Source organism: Trachypithecus francoisi, unplaced genomic scaffold (assembly GCF_009764315.1).
Source record: "Trachypithecus francoisi isolate TF-2019V2 unplaced genomic scaffold, Tfra_2.0 Lachesis_group13, whole genome shotgun sequence".
Classification (NCBI taxonomy): Eukaryota; Metazoa; Chordata; class Mammalia; order Primates; family Cercopithecidae; genus Trachypithecus; species Trachypithecus francoisi.
In genome coordinates this window covers 38,226,783-38,241,599 of record NW_022681458.1, presented here as the reverse complement: position 1 = coordinate 38,241,599, position 14,817 = coordinate 38,226,783, and the positions used below count along the sequence as shown (strand labels likewise).

Sequence of the window (14,817 nt, the reverse complement as noted above, 5' to 3'; positions counted from 1 at the left end):
TGGGATTACAGGCATGTGCCACCACACCCGGCTAATTTTTTTGTATTTTTAGTAGAGACGGGGTTTCTCCATGTTGGTCAGTATGGTCTCGCTCTCCTGACCTCATGATCTGCCTGCCTTGGCCTCCCGAAGTGCTGGGATTACAGGCGTAAGCCACTGCGCCCGGCCCTTGTCAGGTCTTTATGCTGCTTTTTCTTTGTTGTATGCATGTATAGCCGGTTTTTTTAAAAAAAAAAAATAAATAAAATAAAATAATTTATACTTTTTTTTTTTTTTTTTTTTTGAGACGGAGTCTGGCTCTGCCGCCCAGGCTGGAGTGCAGTGGCCAGCTCTCAGCTCACTGCAAGCTCCGCCTCCCAGGTTCACGCCATTCTCCTGTCTCAGCCTCCCGAGTAGCTGGGACTACAGGCGCCCGCCTCGTCACCCGGCTAGTTTTTGTATTTTTTTTTTTTTTTTTGAGGCGGAGTCTCGCTCTGTCGCCCGGACTGGAGTGCAGTGGCCAGATCTCAGCTCACTGCAAGCTCCGCCTCCGGGTTTCTGCCATTCTCCTGCCTCAGCCTCCCGAGTAGCTGGGACTACAGGCGCCCGCCACCTTGCCCGGCTAGTTTTTGTATTTTTAGTAGAGACGGGGTTTCACCGTATTAGCCAGGATGGTCTCGATCTCCCGACCTTGTGATCCGCCCGTCTCGGCCTCCCAAAGTGCTGGGATTACAGGCTTGAGCCACCGCGCCCGGCCGTTTTTTGTATCTTTTAGTAGAGACGGGGTTTCACCGTATTAGCCAGGATGGTCTCGATCTCCTGACCTCGTGATCCGCCCGTCTCGGCCTCCCAAAGTGCTGGGATTACAGGCTTGAGCCACCGCGCCCGGCCAGTAATTTATACTTTTAAAAGAAAACTTACTATTGGTACCAGAATTTTAGAACATTAGCCCATGAAGTGAACTCAGGAAATCTTTTTGTCCAACTCTTTCTTTCTGTAGTGGACTAGTTATGGTCAATTTTTACTAATGAGAGGTCTGATAGTCTTAGTAAAGAGACGTCTAGGCTGGGCGCAGTGGCTCACGCCTATAACCCCAGCACTTTGGGAGGCTAAGGCGGGAAGATCACCTGAGGTCAGGAGTCCGAGATCAGCCTGGCCAACATGACGAAACACCGTCTCTACTAAAAATACAAAAATTAGCTGGGCGTGGTGGCAGGCACCTGTAATCCCAGCTACTCCAGAGGCTGAGGCAGGAGAATTGCTTGAACCTGGGAGGCGGAGATCGCAGTGTGCTGAGATCGCACCACTGCACTCCAGCCTGGGCAACACAGTGAGACTCCATCTCAAAGGAAAAAAAAAAGAGAGATGTCTAATTTTATGCCAGGTTTGAGTTAGTTTCTAGCCCTGTCAGTTAGTAGTCATGTGACTTCAGGCAAGATACTAACTTCTGACCTTCCTTTTGCTCATTTATAAATGGGGGCCAAATATCATCCTTATATGGAGAATTATGAGAACTCAGTGAGACGACGTGAATACCTAAAATGCTATAGATGGCTTCTCTTTTCTTTTCCTAAGACAAAATGCATATCAACCTTGGCTTTTAACACAGCTTAGCCTTTTCACAAATAGTTCTTCGCATTTGCATCAGACATTTCTTAGAGATAAATCATATTGTGAAAGACAAATTTATGTATTTATGTGTGTGTTATATTTACAGAATGTTTTCAGGAAAGTGAACATCTCAAGGAAAGTCTTAAATGTTGCTTATTGCATCTTTTTGGAGCCATTGTAGCCGGTGGGCAGGTAAGGAAAGTGTTGAAATTTAATATATACAATTATAATTAACAGTGCAAAAAGCTTTCCATGGATTCTTTAGTATGTTCTTTGTCTTTTTATAATTTCATTCACCATACAAATATTGAACTTATATATTGTAACTAATCTGCTTCTTTTATTTTCCAGAAAACCTAAGTAATATTTAGCACTGACAATAAAATTACTGAATAAATAAACAAATTTAACAATTTTTGGTATTGTAAGTTCTTATTTATGTTAGCTTTCAAGCACTAGTTTTTATTTCAGATGATAGAGGAAGTCAGCCTCATCAGTCCACTTGATGAAATGAAAGTCTTGTAGTTTGGTTTCTGAAGACACCAATTTATTCACTCTCCTGTACCTGTAATACTGAATGTATTTTTGTAAGTTTATATATATTTTTTAACAAATCCAAGTAGTGTTTAAAAATTTACAGAAAAGAATTTCTAATTTTTTTTTTTTAAGGTAAGCATCTAAGTGCTGTCATAAACTTTTCTGTTTTTGTTTTTTGAAATGGAGTCTCACTGTGTTTCCCAGGCTGGAGTGCAGAGGTGCAATTATTGGCTCAATGCAACCTCTGCCTCCCAGGTTCAAGCGATCCTCCCACTTTAGCCTCCCAAGTAGCTGGGACTACAGGCACACACCACCATGCCCAATTAATTTTTGTATTTTTGGCAAACACAAGATTTTTCCATATTGCCCAGGCTGGTCTTGAACTGCTGAGCTCAAGTGATCTACCCACCTCGGCCTCGCCAAGTGCTGGAATTACAGGCATGAGTCCCCCATGCCCGACGACTGTCATAAACTTTGAATATAAATTCTAGTTGACAAAAGGATTATAGTTCAGAAAGTACATTCTTATACATGTGTTTTCTTAAACCACACAGTTTAGATCAGAGGTTCCTAACACTTGTACTTTTTATACCACACATCCCTTTGGCAGTCTGATAAAGCCATTTGTCAGAATATTTTAAATGCCTCAAATAAAGGAAACCAATTATACTGAAATGCAGTTACTAAAATATTAATAAAAAAAATCTGTGACATAGCAATATGTGCTTCTTTATAATACATTAAATTTAAAAAGCTGTAACAGCAAGTCTAGAAACTAATGTAACTTCCAAGAAGAAATTAGCATAAATGATATTTTGAGAGACTGTAACAGCTATAATAAATGAAAATGCATGTAATTTTTACTGATGACAAAATCACAAGTTTGTTTTGTTTTGTTTGTTGTTGTTTTGAGACAGGGTTTTGTTCTGCTGCCCAGAGTGGACTGTAGTGGCTCTATCATGGCTCACTGCAGCCTTGACCTCCTGGCTCAGTCAGTTCTCCCACTTCAGCCTCCTAAGGAGCTGGGACTACAGGCACATGCCACCACACCCAGCTAATTTTTGTATTTTTGTAAAGACACTCTTTTGCCATGTTGCCCAGGTTGAGCAATTCCTAGCTCAAGCAACCTGCCCACTTCAGACTCCCAAAGTGCTGGGATCACAGGTGTGGGTCAACTGTGCCTAACCAACAAAATCACAAGTATTATTTCTACTACTGTGCTTTTGTTGCTTACATTTACATTTGAAGGAAATACTCAATTTTAGTTAGAGATTAGTAGAAATTAAGATATCTATTTTTTTTCCATCCAAGTTTATAGATCTCCATAATTCCCTCCCTCTGTCCCTCTGTTTCTTTCTCTATTTTAGGTCGAAAGTTTTTACCTTCTCTTTTTTAACTACCAGTTTTTTCTTTCACATTAAACATTCTCTTATTAACATCAGTGTACTATGTTCTTAATATTGTTGAACCAAATTACATATTTAAATTATAATTTTAAAAACTTAGAAATTTGTATTTTTTAAAACTTGTCAATTTTATTTAAAGATACAAAATTATGCCAATAATATACTAGGCATATTACCTTATTATTTTGGGCATTTAGGAGGAAATCCTTGTCTACATTCAGGAGATCGAGACCATCCTGGCTAACACAGTGAAACCCTGTCTCTACTAAAAATACAAAAAAAAAATTTAGCCAGGCATGGTGGCGGGCGCCTGTAGTCCCTGCTACTCAGGAGGCTGAGGCAGGAGAATGGCGTGAACCCGGGAGGTGGAGCTTGCAGTGAGCCGAGATCGTGCTCCGTCTGAAAAAAATAAAAAATAAAAAAAGAGTTTCCTGTCTGTTGGTACTGATGCAATTCCCCTTTCCTCCTTGTTTTTGCTCTGTTTTGTTTTCTCTTTGTATTATCATTTTCTTTTTTTCATTGAATGGCCCTTACGCTTAATGGCCTTTTTTAAAAAAAATTTTTAGCCTTTTTACCCTTGTACCTTGTTAGCCTCCAGAGCACTACTGAAATTTCCATTTCTTTGTTTTATTTGTCCTGCCCTTTTTATTTTTTGGCACCTAGCCAGGGTCCCTAGTTAGGTTTCCAGGTGGACTGACCTTCTCCTCTTTCCCCTAGTAGAAGAAAAGAGTCTCCTTGTAGTGAGAGGGGTGGTGACCAGAATCTTGTTTTTCAGTGTAAGTTTGCTTAATTACATTCCAGTATTAGCTGATTTCCTTCGTTTGGGTCATTATCTCCCCATTTCTATCATTTCTCTACTACAGTGAAAAAATGAATAAGTATACAGGAATGAAAATGGAAGTGGCATTGTTATGACTAATGTAGAAATTGATTGGATCCCCTTCTCTTTTTGAAAACACAGAGACTTGTTCTTGTTAGTCCCTAGGGGTAGTCAAGCCCCAAGAGACATCCATAATGAAACCTAACACTAAAATCAAGTAGATACTGGAAGTCCAATTTATTATTTTATGTACCAAAAATCCTTGTGATCCAGGCATAGCTATAGTGGGATTTATATCAAAGTTGGAAAGTTGTTTGTTGAATATGGCATTAGTACAAGGGTGTTTAGATGAATTGAATATATAAAGGCTAAAGAATGGTCATGATGTCATAAAGATCAGAAAAATCAAAGTCTGATTACTGGTTTCCTTTCCCAAAGCATCATATCTGGGCTTCCCATTGGCGTATTTGAAACCTGTTCTGTTTTGTGTTATGTTAAAAACAAAGATTTTGGAGCCAGACTGACCTAGGTTTGAGTGTCCATCTCTAACTAGTTGTGTGACCTTGGATAAACTAATTACATATGTTTTAGTTTATTAATTTATAATACAGAAATAGTAACATTTATGGGATATTTGTAAGGACTAAATGACATAATATATGTGCAGCACTTAAAGTATTTGTACTTTTAAAAAGTAAGTAAATAACAGTTTTATCAGATCTATGATTTGCTGTATATAGCAGTTAATAAAATTAAAACAGCTTAAGTTACTTTTCTAATTAAAAACAAAGTAATAAACAATTCACAGTTAATCTGGTGCCTCTGGGATCTTCAGGGACTCAGTTTTCTTTTGAATGTCAATTTGTCATGCTTACTATTCTGTTTCATGCTGCAGGATAGCTTCTAGAGTTCTGGCCATTATGTTCACATTTGGGGCTCTAAGATAGAGGGGGTAAAGAAGAAGGATGCAAACGGCATGTGTCAAGTTTCTTTTTTTTTTTTTTTTGAGACGGAGTTTCGCTGTGTCGCCCAGGCTGGAGTGCAGTGGCGCGATCTCGGCTCACTGCAAGCTCCGCCTCCCGGGTTCCCGCCATTCTCCAGCCTCAGCCTCCGAGTAGCTGGGACTACAGGCGCCCGCCACCTCGCCCGGCTAGTTTTTTGTATTTTTAGTAGAGACGGGGTTTCACCGTGTTAGCCAGGATGGTCTCGATCTCCTGACCTCGTGATCCACCCGCCTCGGCCTCCCAAAGTGCTGGGATTACAGGCTTGAGCCACCGCGCCCGGCCTCAAGTTTCTTTTAAAGAGATACTGAGGCTGGGCATGGTGGATTACTCCTATAATCCCAGAACTTTGGGAGGCCGAGGTGGCAGGATCTCTTGAGCCCCAGAGTTCAAGACAAGCATGGGCAATACAGGGAGACCCTGTCTCTATAAAAAAAGTTTTGTTTTTAATTAGTCAGGTATGATGGTGCACACCTGTGGTCCCAGCTACTCAAGAGGCCAAGGCAGGAGGATCACTTGAGCCTGGATAGTGGAGGCTGCAGTGAACCGTGATCATGTCACTGTATTTCAACGTGGGTGACAGAGGAAGACCTTGTCTGAAAAAATAAAAAACAAAATAAAGAGGTACTGAAAAGCTGACACTCCCTGTCTTTTAATCTAATTTGCCAAACTTGGTCATATGACTGTAGAGAAGGAAAACATGTCCACATAAAAAATGTAATATAACTTGCTTCCTTGGCCTCCTTAGCAGCAGGGGAGGCTAGGAAATGTGAATTTATTCTGGGTGGCCATGTGTCCAGGAAAACATCAGTTTCTCTGAATAAGGAACGTGAAGGAGATTGAATGTTGGGTGGGCCATTAGCAGTTTCTTCCATAGTAGTAATTATTGTTGTTGATATTATGTATTATATTGATAATTATTGATGAAAACAGTCCTAATGGCTTAAGTGCTCTTTCAGATAATTTTGCATAACTATGTTCTGTTTCATTATGTCGTAATTTGACAATTTAGGGCAATACATATTGTTTATTTCTGTGTTTTTCTGGTCACCTTGACATATAGCTACCAATTACTTAGTGTATGGAATTTCAGAAATATGTTTGTAGAATCAAAACCAAACCAGTCATCTTATATATTTAAATCAGTTGTGATGGATTTTCTGTAACCAACCTGAAAATCTGAGAGACACTTAATCGATTTGAGGTTGTTTTTTATTTGTTTCATTTTGCCTAAGAAATCCAGGTTTAGGCAGTTCTGGGCTGGTACAGTAACTCAATAAGAACATCAAGGACTGAGGTCCTTCAATATTCCTATTCTTTCTGTAGCCTGCTACTTTAATCTTGGAGTTATCTCTTCATGATATAAAGGTGGCTTTAAGCATTATGTCTACATTCTAGGCAGGAAAAGGTGAAAGTCTCAAGGGCAAAGGGTCCTTCCCTTTTTATTTATAAAGTGATACTCTCTTCATAGTCTACTACCATATGTCCTTAACCAGAACTATATTCCATTATTCCATGGCTACCCTTAGCCACAAGAGAGAGTGTAAAGTGAGTTTTCTGAGAGGAAGGGAAGATTTAATATGTATGAACCACTAGCAGTGTCTATTATAGTATCTGTTACAAATTTTTATGTGTTTATTTACTAAAAGAAAAGGTTGCCTGCAGATGTATTAAATTCTCATTGTTGCAAACATACAGAACTCTTCATTAGGTTTAGTTTTCATTTTTATTGTCTCTAATATTTCAGAGGAATGCTTTGCAAGCAATTTCTCCAGCCACTATGGAAGTTCTTATGCGAGTTTTGGCAGATTGTGATTCCTGGGAGGATGGAGATCCTGAAGAAGTGGGTAGGAAGGCAGAACTAACTCTAAAGTGCCTTACGGAAGTGGTACATATCCTTCTCAGTAGCAATTCTGATCAGCGTCAAGTGGAAACCAGTACTATTCTGGAGAACTATTTTAAATTGCTAAATTCAGATCATTCAGCTTTACCTAATCAAAGAAGGTCCAGACAGTGGGAAAACCGATTTATTTCTCTACAGATCAAAATGCTGAGTAAGTATTACATAATGACAACTGTTTCTGAGTCTGTTTTTAATTTTCATATCTACCACTTTCTCTTGAAATACAAGGCCGTTGTGTGGAAGCATTGATTGTTTAATTCAGATATCATGTGAATGCTTAGACTTTGACTTCAAAATAATTTATATAGAATTGATGTGTTTGTTACAGCCTCTTTGCTTTAACAATAACAAAGTCAAGTCTCTATATTGTTTTGACAGTGTAATCTCCTAAATGCATCAATGTTAAAAAGAAAATTAGCTATGACTTTGAAATTCTAGGAAAAGTAAATTTTCAGAAAGCACCATTTGTAGTAACCTATGGTAAAGAGTCCCATACAATCAATTTTGTATGCGCCTCTATAACATCTCTGTAGAGGTCACTTCAAAAATCTGCCCTTTCTCTAAAGGGCATCTGTTTTTGTTTCTTTTTTTCCTCAGAGCCTGTGTGTGTGTGTGTGTGTGTTTGTGTGTTTGTGTTTCTCTTCCCTTCTCTTTGTGTTGGTTGTTTTGTGTCATTCCGCATATTTATCTCTGTCTCTCTGCTCTGCAAGCTCCTTCACCAATATATTGTGATTTCTTATTGTATTCCTATGTAAGGTTGTTAAATACAAAAATGTTATTAACTGATAGTTCCTTATAGAAATAAAATGTTTTAATTAGCACTAAACTAGGAAATTCAGATAGTAAAAAGAAAATTCTTTATATCCTGCCACCCACTCATAACCAACATTAATGGTTTGGTGTATAGCTTCTAAAGGCATAAAAATGCTTTTATGTGTTTTTTTGTGTTAGTGTCATTTAAAAAATACTGAACATCAAAATTGTTTTAAAAATTAAAAAGAAAAATGATTAGAGTAAATGTTTGTATGATCCCAAATTTTCACTTTTACATGGATGATTTTCTTTTTATTTTCCTAGATACCATCACAGCCATGTTAGATTGTACAGATAGGCCTGTTCTTCAGGCCATTTTTCTTAACAGCAATTGCTTTGAACATCTCATACGACTGCTACAGAACTGCAAGGTATTTTTCTATTATTGTTGTTGTCTTTGATTTTAAGAAGCTATTTTTTGTTTTTGTTTTAATTCACATTTGAACATATTTTTACTAATTTTTATACTTAATCTCTGTTTGCATTTAATTACATAACCAAGTTTTATCTTGAACTGAAACTAGTATTAAATCACTCGTAATTGTCTAAATACTTTAAAGGTAGTCAAACTGGAATTTCTTTGTATGGGAAGAATTTCAGTTCATGAAGTATATTATTTTCATTCCATCCAGAAATATCCTTGAGGCCCTTTAAGTAATTAGTTGCTTCGGAGCTCTTCTATTTGTGTCTAAATGTACTAAGACGAGTCTTTGAAAAACAGTTGTTTCTCATGGAAACACTGTCTTCTACCACAGTTTGTAGACCCCAAGTTACATATCCTATAAATACAGGCCACTGATTATAGGGAGTATTATATAAAACATGTGGATTGCTTGGTGCAAACCTATTACTCCAACTCAAATTATATGTCATTCACTGAATAATGTTTTTGTATAAGAAATAGCTTTTTTTTTTTTGAGATGGAGTCTCGCCCTGTTGCCAGGCTGGAGTGCAGTGGTGCAATCTGCAACCTCCACCTCCTGGGTTCAAGCAATTCTCCTGCCTTAGCCTCCTAAGTAGCTGGGATTACAGGCACGCACCACCATGCCCAGCTAATTTTTTGTATCTGTAGTAGAGATGGGGTTTCACCATGTTGGCCAGGATGGTCTCCATCTCTTGACCTCATGATCTACCCACCTCGGCATCCCAAAGTGCTGGGATTACAGGCGTGAGCCACCGTGCCTGGCCAAGACATAACTTTTTAATTAAATGATTTATTTAACCAATATTTATTATGTGCCAATTGTGTATCAGACACTTTTCTTTTGAGGTCACAAAATATATGTTGTCTTCATAATGACTATAAATTAGGCAAGAAGTTTCAGAGCGAGAGTTTCAGTTTAGTTCTTTTTGACTTCATGACCATTGTTCCTAACTTTTACACTATGTAATGACCCAAATGATGATTTTGGGTGTTTATTTCCATTCTTCTCTCCAAATATGTGATATTTTTGCATAATTTAAATAAAATTCATAAATGATTTGGTGCCCTTTCAGGGTCAAATAACATTTTTTATTACAATTAAAGTAATACATACTCATTGCAAATGGAAACGTTGATAGCATATTGATTCTCCCATACAGTAATAAATATATTAATTCCAAAATTGTTGCTCATAGATGAAAACTGGTAATTCCCATATTTCCTAATGTAAAAATATATATTTCTATTAATGAAAAAGATCCCACATCAAGCTGAATAATATCAATAGGATACTTTTGTAAATATGGTTTTGATAGTTCAAAATCATATTATAACACTAATACAGACAGAATTTTGAAGCAACTAACTACTTGATAACCTTTCCATTATCAGTGTTAACCTTTTCTGCAGTTGTTCAGAGGTTGTGGAAGTTAATGCAGACTTGTAGAAACTTTATTATGTTTGTAAGTGAATTTTGCACAATGTACGATTGTATTTTGTAGCAAAACAGAATTTTGATGCCAAAATATGAAATATAGAGAACAGACTTCTTGAAACATTAAAAAAAAATTTGTTTCTGAAATTTCAACACACTCATCTTTTCTACATTCATCTTTTTTGCTGTGTATCACTGTGGCCACTCTTTAGTCTTTCTAGAATATTACCCTTTCTAAAAATACTGGCATTCCCTGTTTGGTTCTAGGCTCTTTTTTCCAACCTTTCTTTTTTTTTTTTTTTTTTTTGAGATGGAGTCTCGCTATGTCGCCCAGGCTGGAGTGCAGTGGCGTGATCTCGGCTCACTACAAGCTCCGCCTCCTGGGTTCACGCCATTCTCCTGCCTCAGCCTCCCAAGTAGCCGGGACTACAGGCGCCTGCCACCACGCCTGGCTAATTTTTTGTATTTTCTTTTTAGTAGAGACAGGGTTTCACTGTGTTAGCCAGGATGGTCTCGATCTCCTGACCTCCTGATCCGCCCACCTCGGCCTCCCCAAGTGCTGGGATTACAGGCATGAGCCACTGCGCCCGGCCTTTCCAACCTTTTTTAGTTTGCTTATCCTTTGGATGTCTCAATTTTGGATGTGTAGCTTTAGATATCATCTATAATACCCAAATTTCTTCCTGTTAGTTCAGCTCTGTTGAGGAATCCACTTGAATGTCTCTCAAAAATCTCAAATTTGCCACATCTAAAATGGAACAGTTCATCCCTACTCTTTTGTCTCCTCTTTCTTATTCCTACAGCTGCTTAAGTCGCTCAGGCTAGAGTGTGGTGGTATGATCTCAGCTCACTGCAGATTACAGGTGCCCGCCACCACGCCTGGCTAATTTTTGTATTTTTAGTAGAGAAGGGGTTTCACCATGTTGACCAGGTTGGTCTCGAACTCCTGACCTCAGGTTATCAGCCTGCCTCAGCCCCTAGAAGTGCTGGGATAATAGGCGTGAGCCACCATGCCCAGCCTGCTTTTCCTATATTTTTAATTTAAGTCAAAGGCACGGTTATCTGCCCAGTTTCTCAAAGGAGAAACTTGGAAATCAGTCTCGACTTTTCCTGATCTCTCATCTCCCACATCTGCTTATGTCACCAAAGTTGACAATTTCATTTTTCAAACATTTCTCAAATACAGCGTTTTATTCCCACTGTCATTGCTTTATTTCAGGCTTTAATTTTTTTGCCAGATTATTGCAACATTTTGTTGTTTTCTCCTTTTTCACTCTTTTTTTTGAGACAGTCTTGCTCTGTCACCCAGGCTAGAGTGCAGGCGCAGCCTCTGCTCACTGCACCACCTCCCGGGTTCAAGAAATTCTCCTGCCTCAGCCTCCCAAGTAGCTGGGATTATAGGTGCCCGCCACCGCGCCCGGCTAATTTTCATATTTTTAGTAGATATGGGGTTTCGCTGCCTTGGCCAGGCTTGTCTGGAACTCCAGACCTCGTGATTCGCCCGCCTTGGCCCCCCAAAGTGCTGGGATTACAGGCGTGAACCACCGCGCCCAGCCCGTTTTCACCCTTATCCTCTTCTACACTGAAGCCAAAACTGTCTTTTTGATACATCAACGTTATCATATCAATCCTTTGCTTAAGATGTTTTCCCAAACTATGAAAAATTCTAGTGATTTTAAAATATCCATACCATGACTTGTACAAGGCTCTAAGACATCTGACTCAAGGCCTGCCTCTTAAGCCTTTCTTACAAAGACCCTACGTGTTTTCTTATTCATGCTTTTTAAATCTCTCTCCTTGATGCTTTTATAGCTACTTGAAATCATTTCTTTTTTACTCTTTTAAAAAAATCACTACATAATATTTTCTGATGCTGGTGGGTCTAGATGGATACGTATTAGTATCTTTTACAAGTCTGTGGGGTGACAAACGTTTTGTGTTTCATACTCAACTGTGGTCTATTTGAAGGCAAGCAGGCTGACTTTAATCTCTTTTCTCCCATCATTAGGTATTTGGCACTCAGTAGAAACTTAATAAATAAAATTGAATTGATTAAATTTGCGGTTGGTTGCCTAGCACAACAGGATTATGCTAGGGTAGGGGAGCAGAATAAATATCAAAAGCAAAATGTGTTTGGTTTAAAAATTTGCTTGGCTGCACAACTCTCTGCCAAAGAAGGGGCATAAAAATGCTTTTCCTCTTCCCTTTTCATCTTTACTTTATAGCCAGTATTTTAGAATCTAAAACTCAGGCTTATTTTAAAAGTATTAGAACAGCTACATCATGTATTATAAAAGATAAACTCCAATGGGAGACTACCCTCCTTTTATGTATAACTACGTTACAAATTTTAAATTATTATAATATGTATTGGAATATGATTAATTTGAAATTTAGGATTCATTACAATTTTTTTCACTACCGATAAGTCTTTACTTATTCATTGTATCTTCCCAGGGAAAGGAGGAGGGAAGGGAAAAGAGTCAGCATGTGTATTGCAAAATGATTAGGAAATGGGAAAGGAAGTATCCAGTACAGCAAAATCAACTATCAAATAAACCCCTCAGTGATGGGGTCACCAAAGCCCAAAGGAGCTCAGTCTCCTGCAGTTAAGGAATGAGGGGAAGGGATCAGGAAAAGAACACACTGGTACTCTCCCTCTTTCCCCATAAATTCAAGATTTCACACAAAGCTTTGGTTTCTAGTAGTAAACATGGAGTTATATCCTTCTATCTCCTATTAAACAATCTTGTGACCACTTTGACCTAAGTTTCTTTTACCCCCATAAAATTTCCAGAGTGACTTGGATATGCATTCATATTCCCTTTCTTGCCCTCCCGACCCCGCTTTCTACATGGAAGGCCCCCAATTGTTTCTGTCTGCTTTAAGATTAAAGATTAAGTAGGTTCGGTCCATCCAAAATACAGCAGTGTCCTAAGTATTTGACATGAATCACATCAAGAAAAGGTCTTGACTTGCGAGACTGGAAACTAGGAATGGAGAGTCCCTAGCTTCTTCTGGATGTTTGCATAAATTATTTAAGAATTGCAGGCCGGGCGCGGTGGCTCAAGCCTGTAATCCCAGCACTTTGGGAGGCCGAGACGGGCGGATCAGGAGGTCAGGAGATCAAGACCATCCTGGCTAACCCGGTGAAACCCCGTCTCTACTAAAAAATACAAAAAACTAGCCGGGCGACGTGGCGGGCGCCTGTAGTCCCAGCTACTCGGGAGGCTGAGGCAGGAGAATGGCGTAAACCTAGGAGACGGAGCTTGCAGTGAGCTGAGATCCGGCCACTGCACTCCAGCCTGGGTGACAGAGCGAGACTCCGTCTCAAAAAAAAAAAAAAAAAAAGAATTGCAGAGATACCCCAAGAATTAACCATGTATATGTGTGGGTGAATAGGTTTCTTTTGGAGTAGGAGAATATAAAAGAGGGCAGAGTAGGAGACAAGTTTTCAGGACAAAAGATCTGGTCCAGTAGGTAACAGGGTAAGGAGAACAGAAAAGAAAGGATGGTTCAAGATTCTTACTTTAGGCCAGACGCGGTGGCTCACACCTGTAATCCCAGCACTTTGGGAGGCTGAGGCAGGCAGATCACCTCAGGTCAAGAGTTTGAGACCAGCCTGGCCAACATGGCGAAACCCCGTCTCTATTAAAAATACAAAAATTAGCCAGACATGGTGGCATGCTCCTATAATCCCAGCTATTCGGGAAGCTGAGGCAAGAGAATCACTTGAACCCCGGAGGTGGAGGTTGCAGTGAGCCGAGATCACCCCACTGCACTCCAGCCTGGGTGACAGAGTTAAGACTCCATCTCATAAATAAATAAATAAATAAAAGATCCCCACTTTGTTTCAAGTCTTTTTGCTTGTTGCAGAAAAGATGTCAAAGATGGTTTAGCTATTTTTCTCTCAATACAAAAAAGAAGCTTGTAAACAGTAAAACCCTAAAGGAATATGAAGAGAAACCAACACATATGTGCCATCTAGCGATCACTAACTCAGCGAAGTCCTCTGAAGTTCAAACAAATACAATAACTAGAGGCAGGTAGCATTTAAGAGAGACGAGAACCTAGGATCAGACACACACCACAAAATTAGGGGTCAGTTTAACAAACCTAAGCTCTAAAATACAAAAGAAGCATATTCAGCTTCGTAAATCTTAAGGGTCAGTCTTATGTTACAATTTGAAACCACATTTTAAAGACAATTACTTCTTTTTGCAGAATCAAATGTTTTCACCATTTTTCTCTAGGACATCGTGGATGTTGCAGTAGAGGAAATGCCTGTGTTCAGATGAATAAATTTACTCAATCTCTGCTTTTGTCTCTTTTCTGAAAGTGATTCTTTTCATTTTCTGTTTTAACCTTAAAAAGAATAAAATTTAATTGATTAGAAATATTTTCCTTTGCCATTCTGAGAAAAATGTTTTAAAGTCAAATTTCAGAAAAATCTTTCTTTAACAATGAACATATCTTGCATCAGCTACTGATGGGGCATAATTTTAAAATAGGCATATTGCAGTTTATTTTCTGATATATGGATTGATATTTTAAAGGCATATTTAAATTAATTATTATCCACATAACTGGCTTGAATGTTTGGCTGTAATTTATTTCACCTTACAAGCTCTCATGTAAGAAATGGCACATCTTTTAAAAAAACTTTTTTTTATAGATTTAGGAGGTATAATGGCAGTTTCATTACATGGATGTATTCCATGAACTCTAGATTTTTAGTGTACCCATTGCCCAAATACTGAACATTATATCCAATAGATAATTTTTCAACCTGGAGCCTCCTTTCGCTCTACCTTTCAGAGTCTCCAGTGTCTGTTATTCTACTTTGTATGTTCAAGCGTACCCATTGATTAGCTCCCACTTATAACTA

At 38.7% G+C, this 14,817-nt stretch overlaps 1 protein-coding gene across 1 annotated transcript in view; it reads left to right on the top strand.

The window, feature by feature from the left end:
- The window catches only part of NBEAL1 (neurobeachin like 1), a 226,958-nt gene that overhangs the window by 76,703 nt on the left and 135,438 nt on the right, over nucleotides 1-14,817 (top strand). The window contains exons 9-11 of the mRNA XM_033230659.1: nucleotides 1,697-1,782; nucleotides 7,102-7,408; nucleotides 8,335-8,441. Of these exons, the coding sequence (XP_033086550.1) occupies nucleotides 1,697-1,782; nucleotides 7,102-7,408; nucleotides 8,335-8,441 (500 nt within the window). The remainder of the gene's footprint in view (nucleotides 1-1,696; nucleotides 1,783-7,101; nucleotides 7,409-8,334; nucleotides 8,442-14,817) is intronic.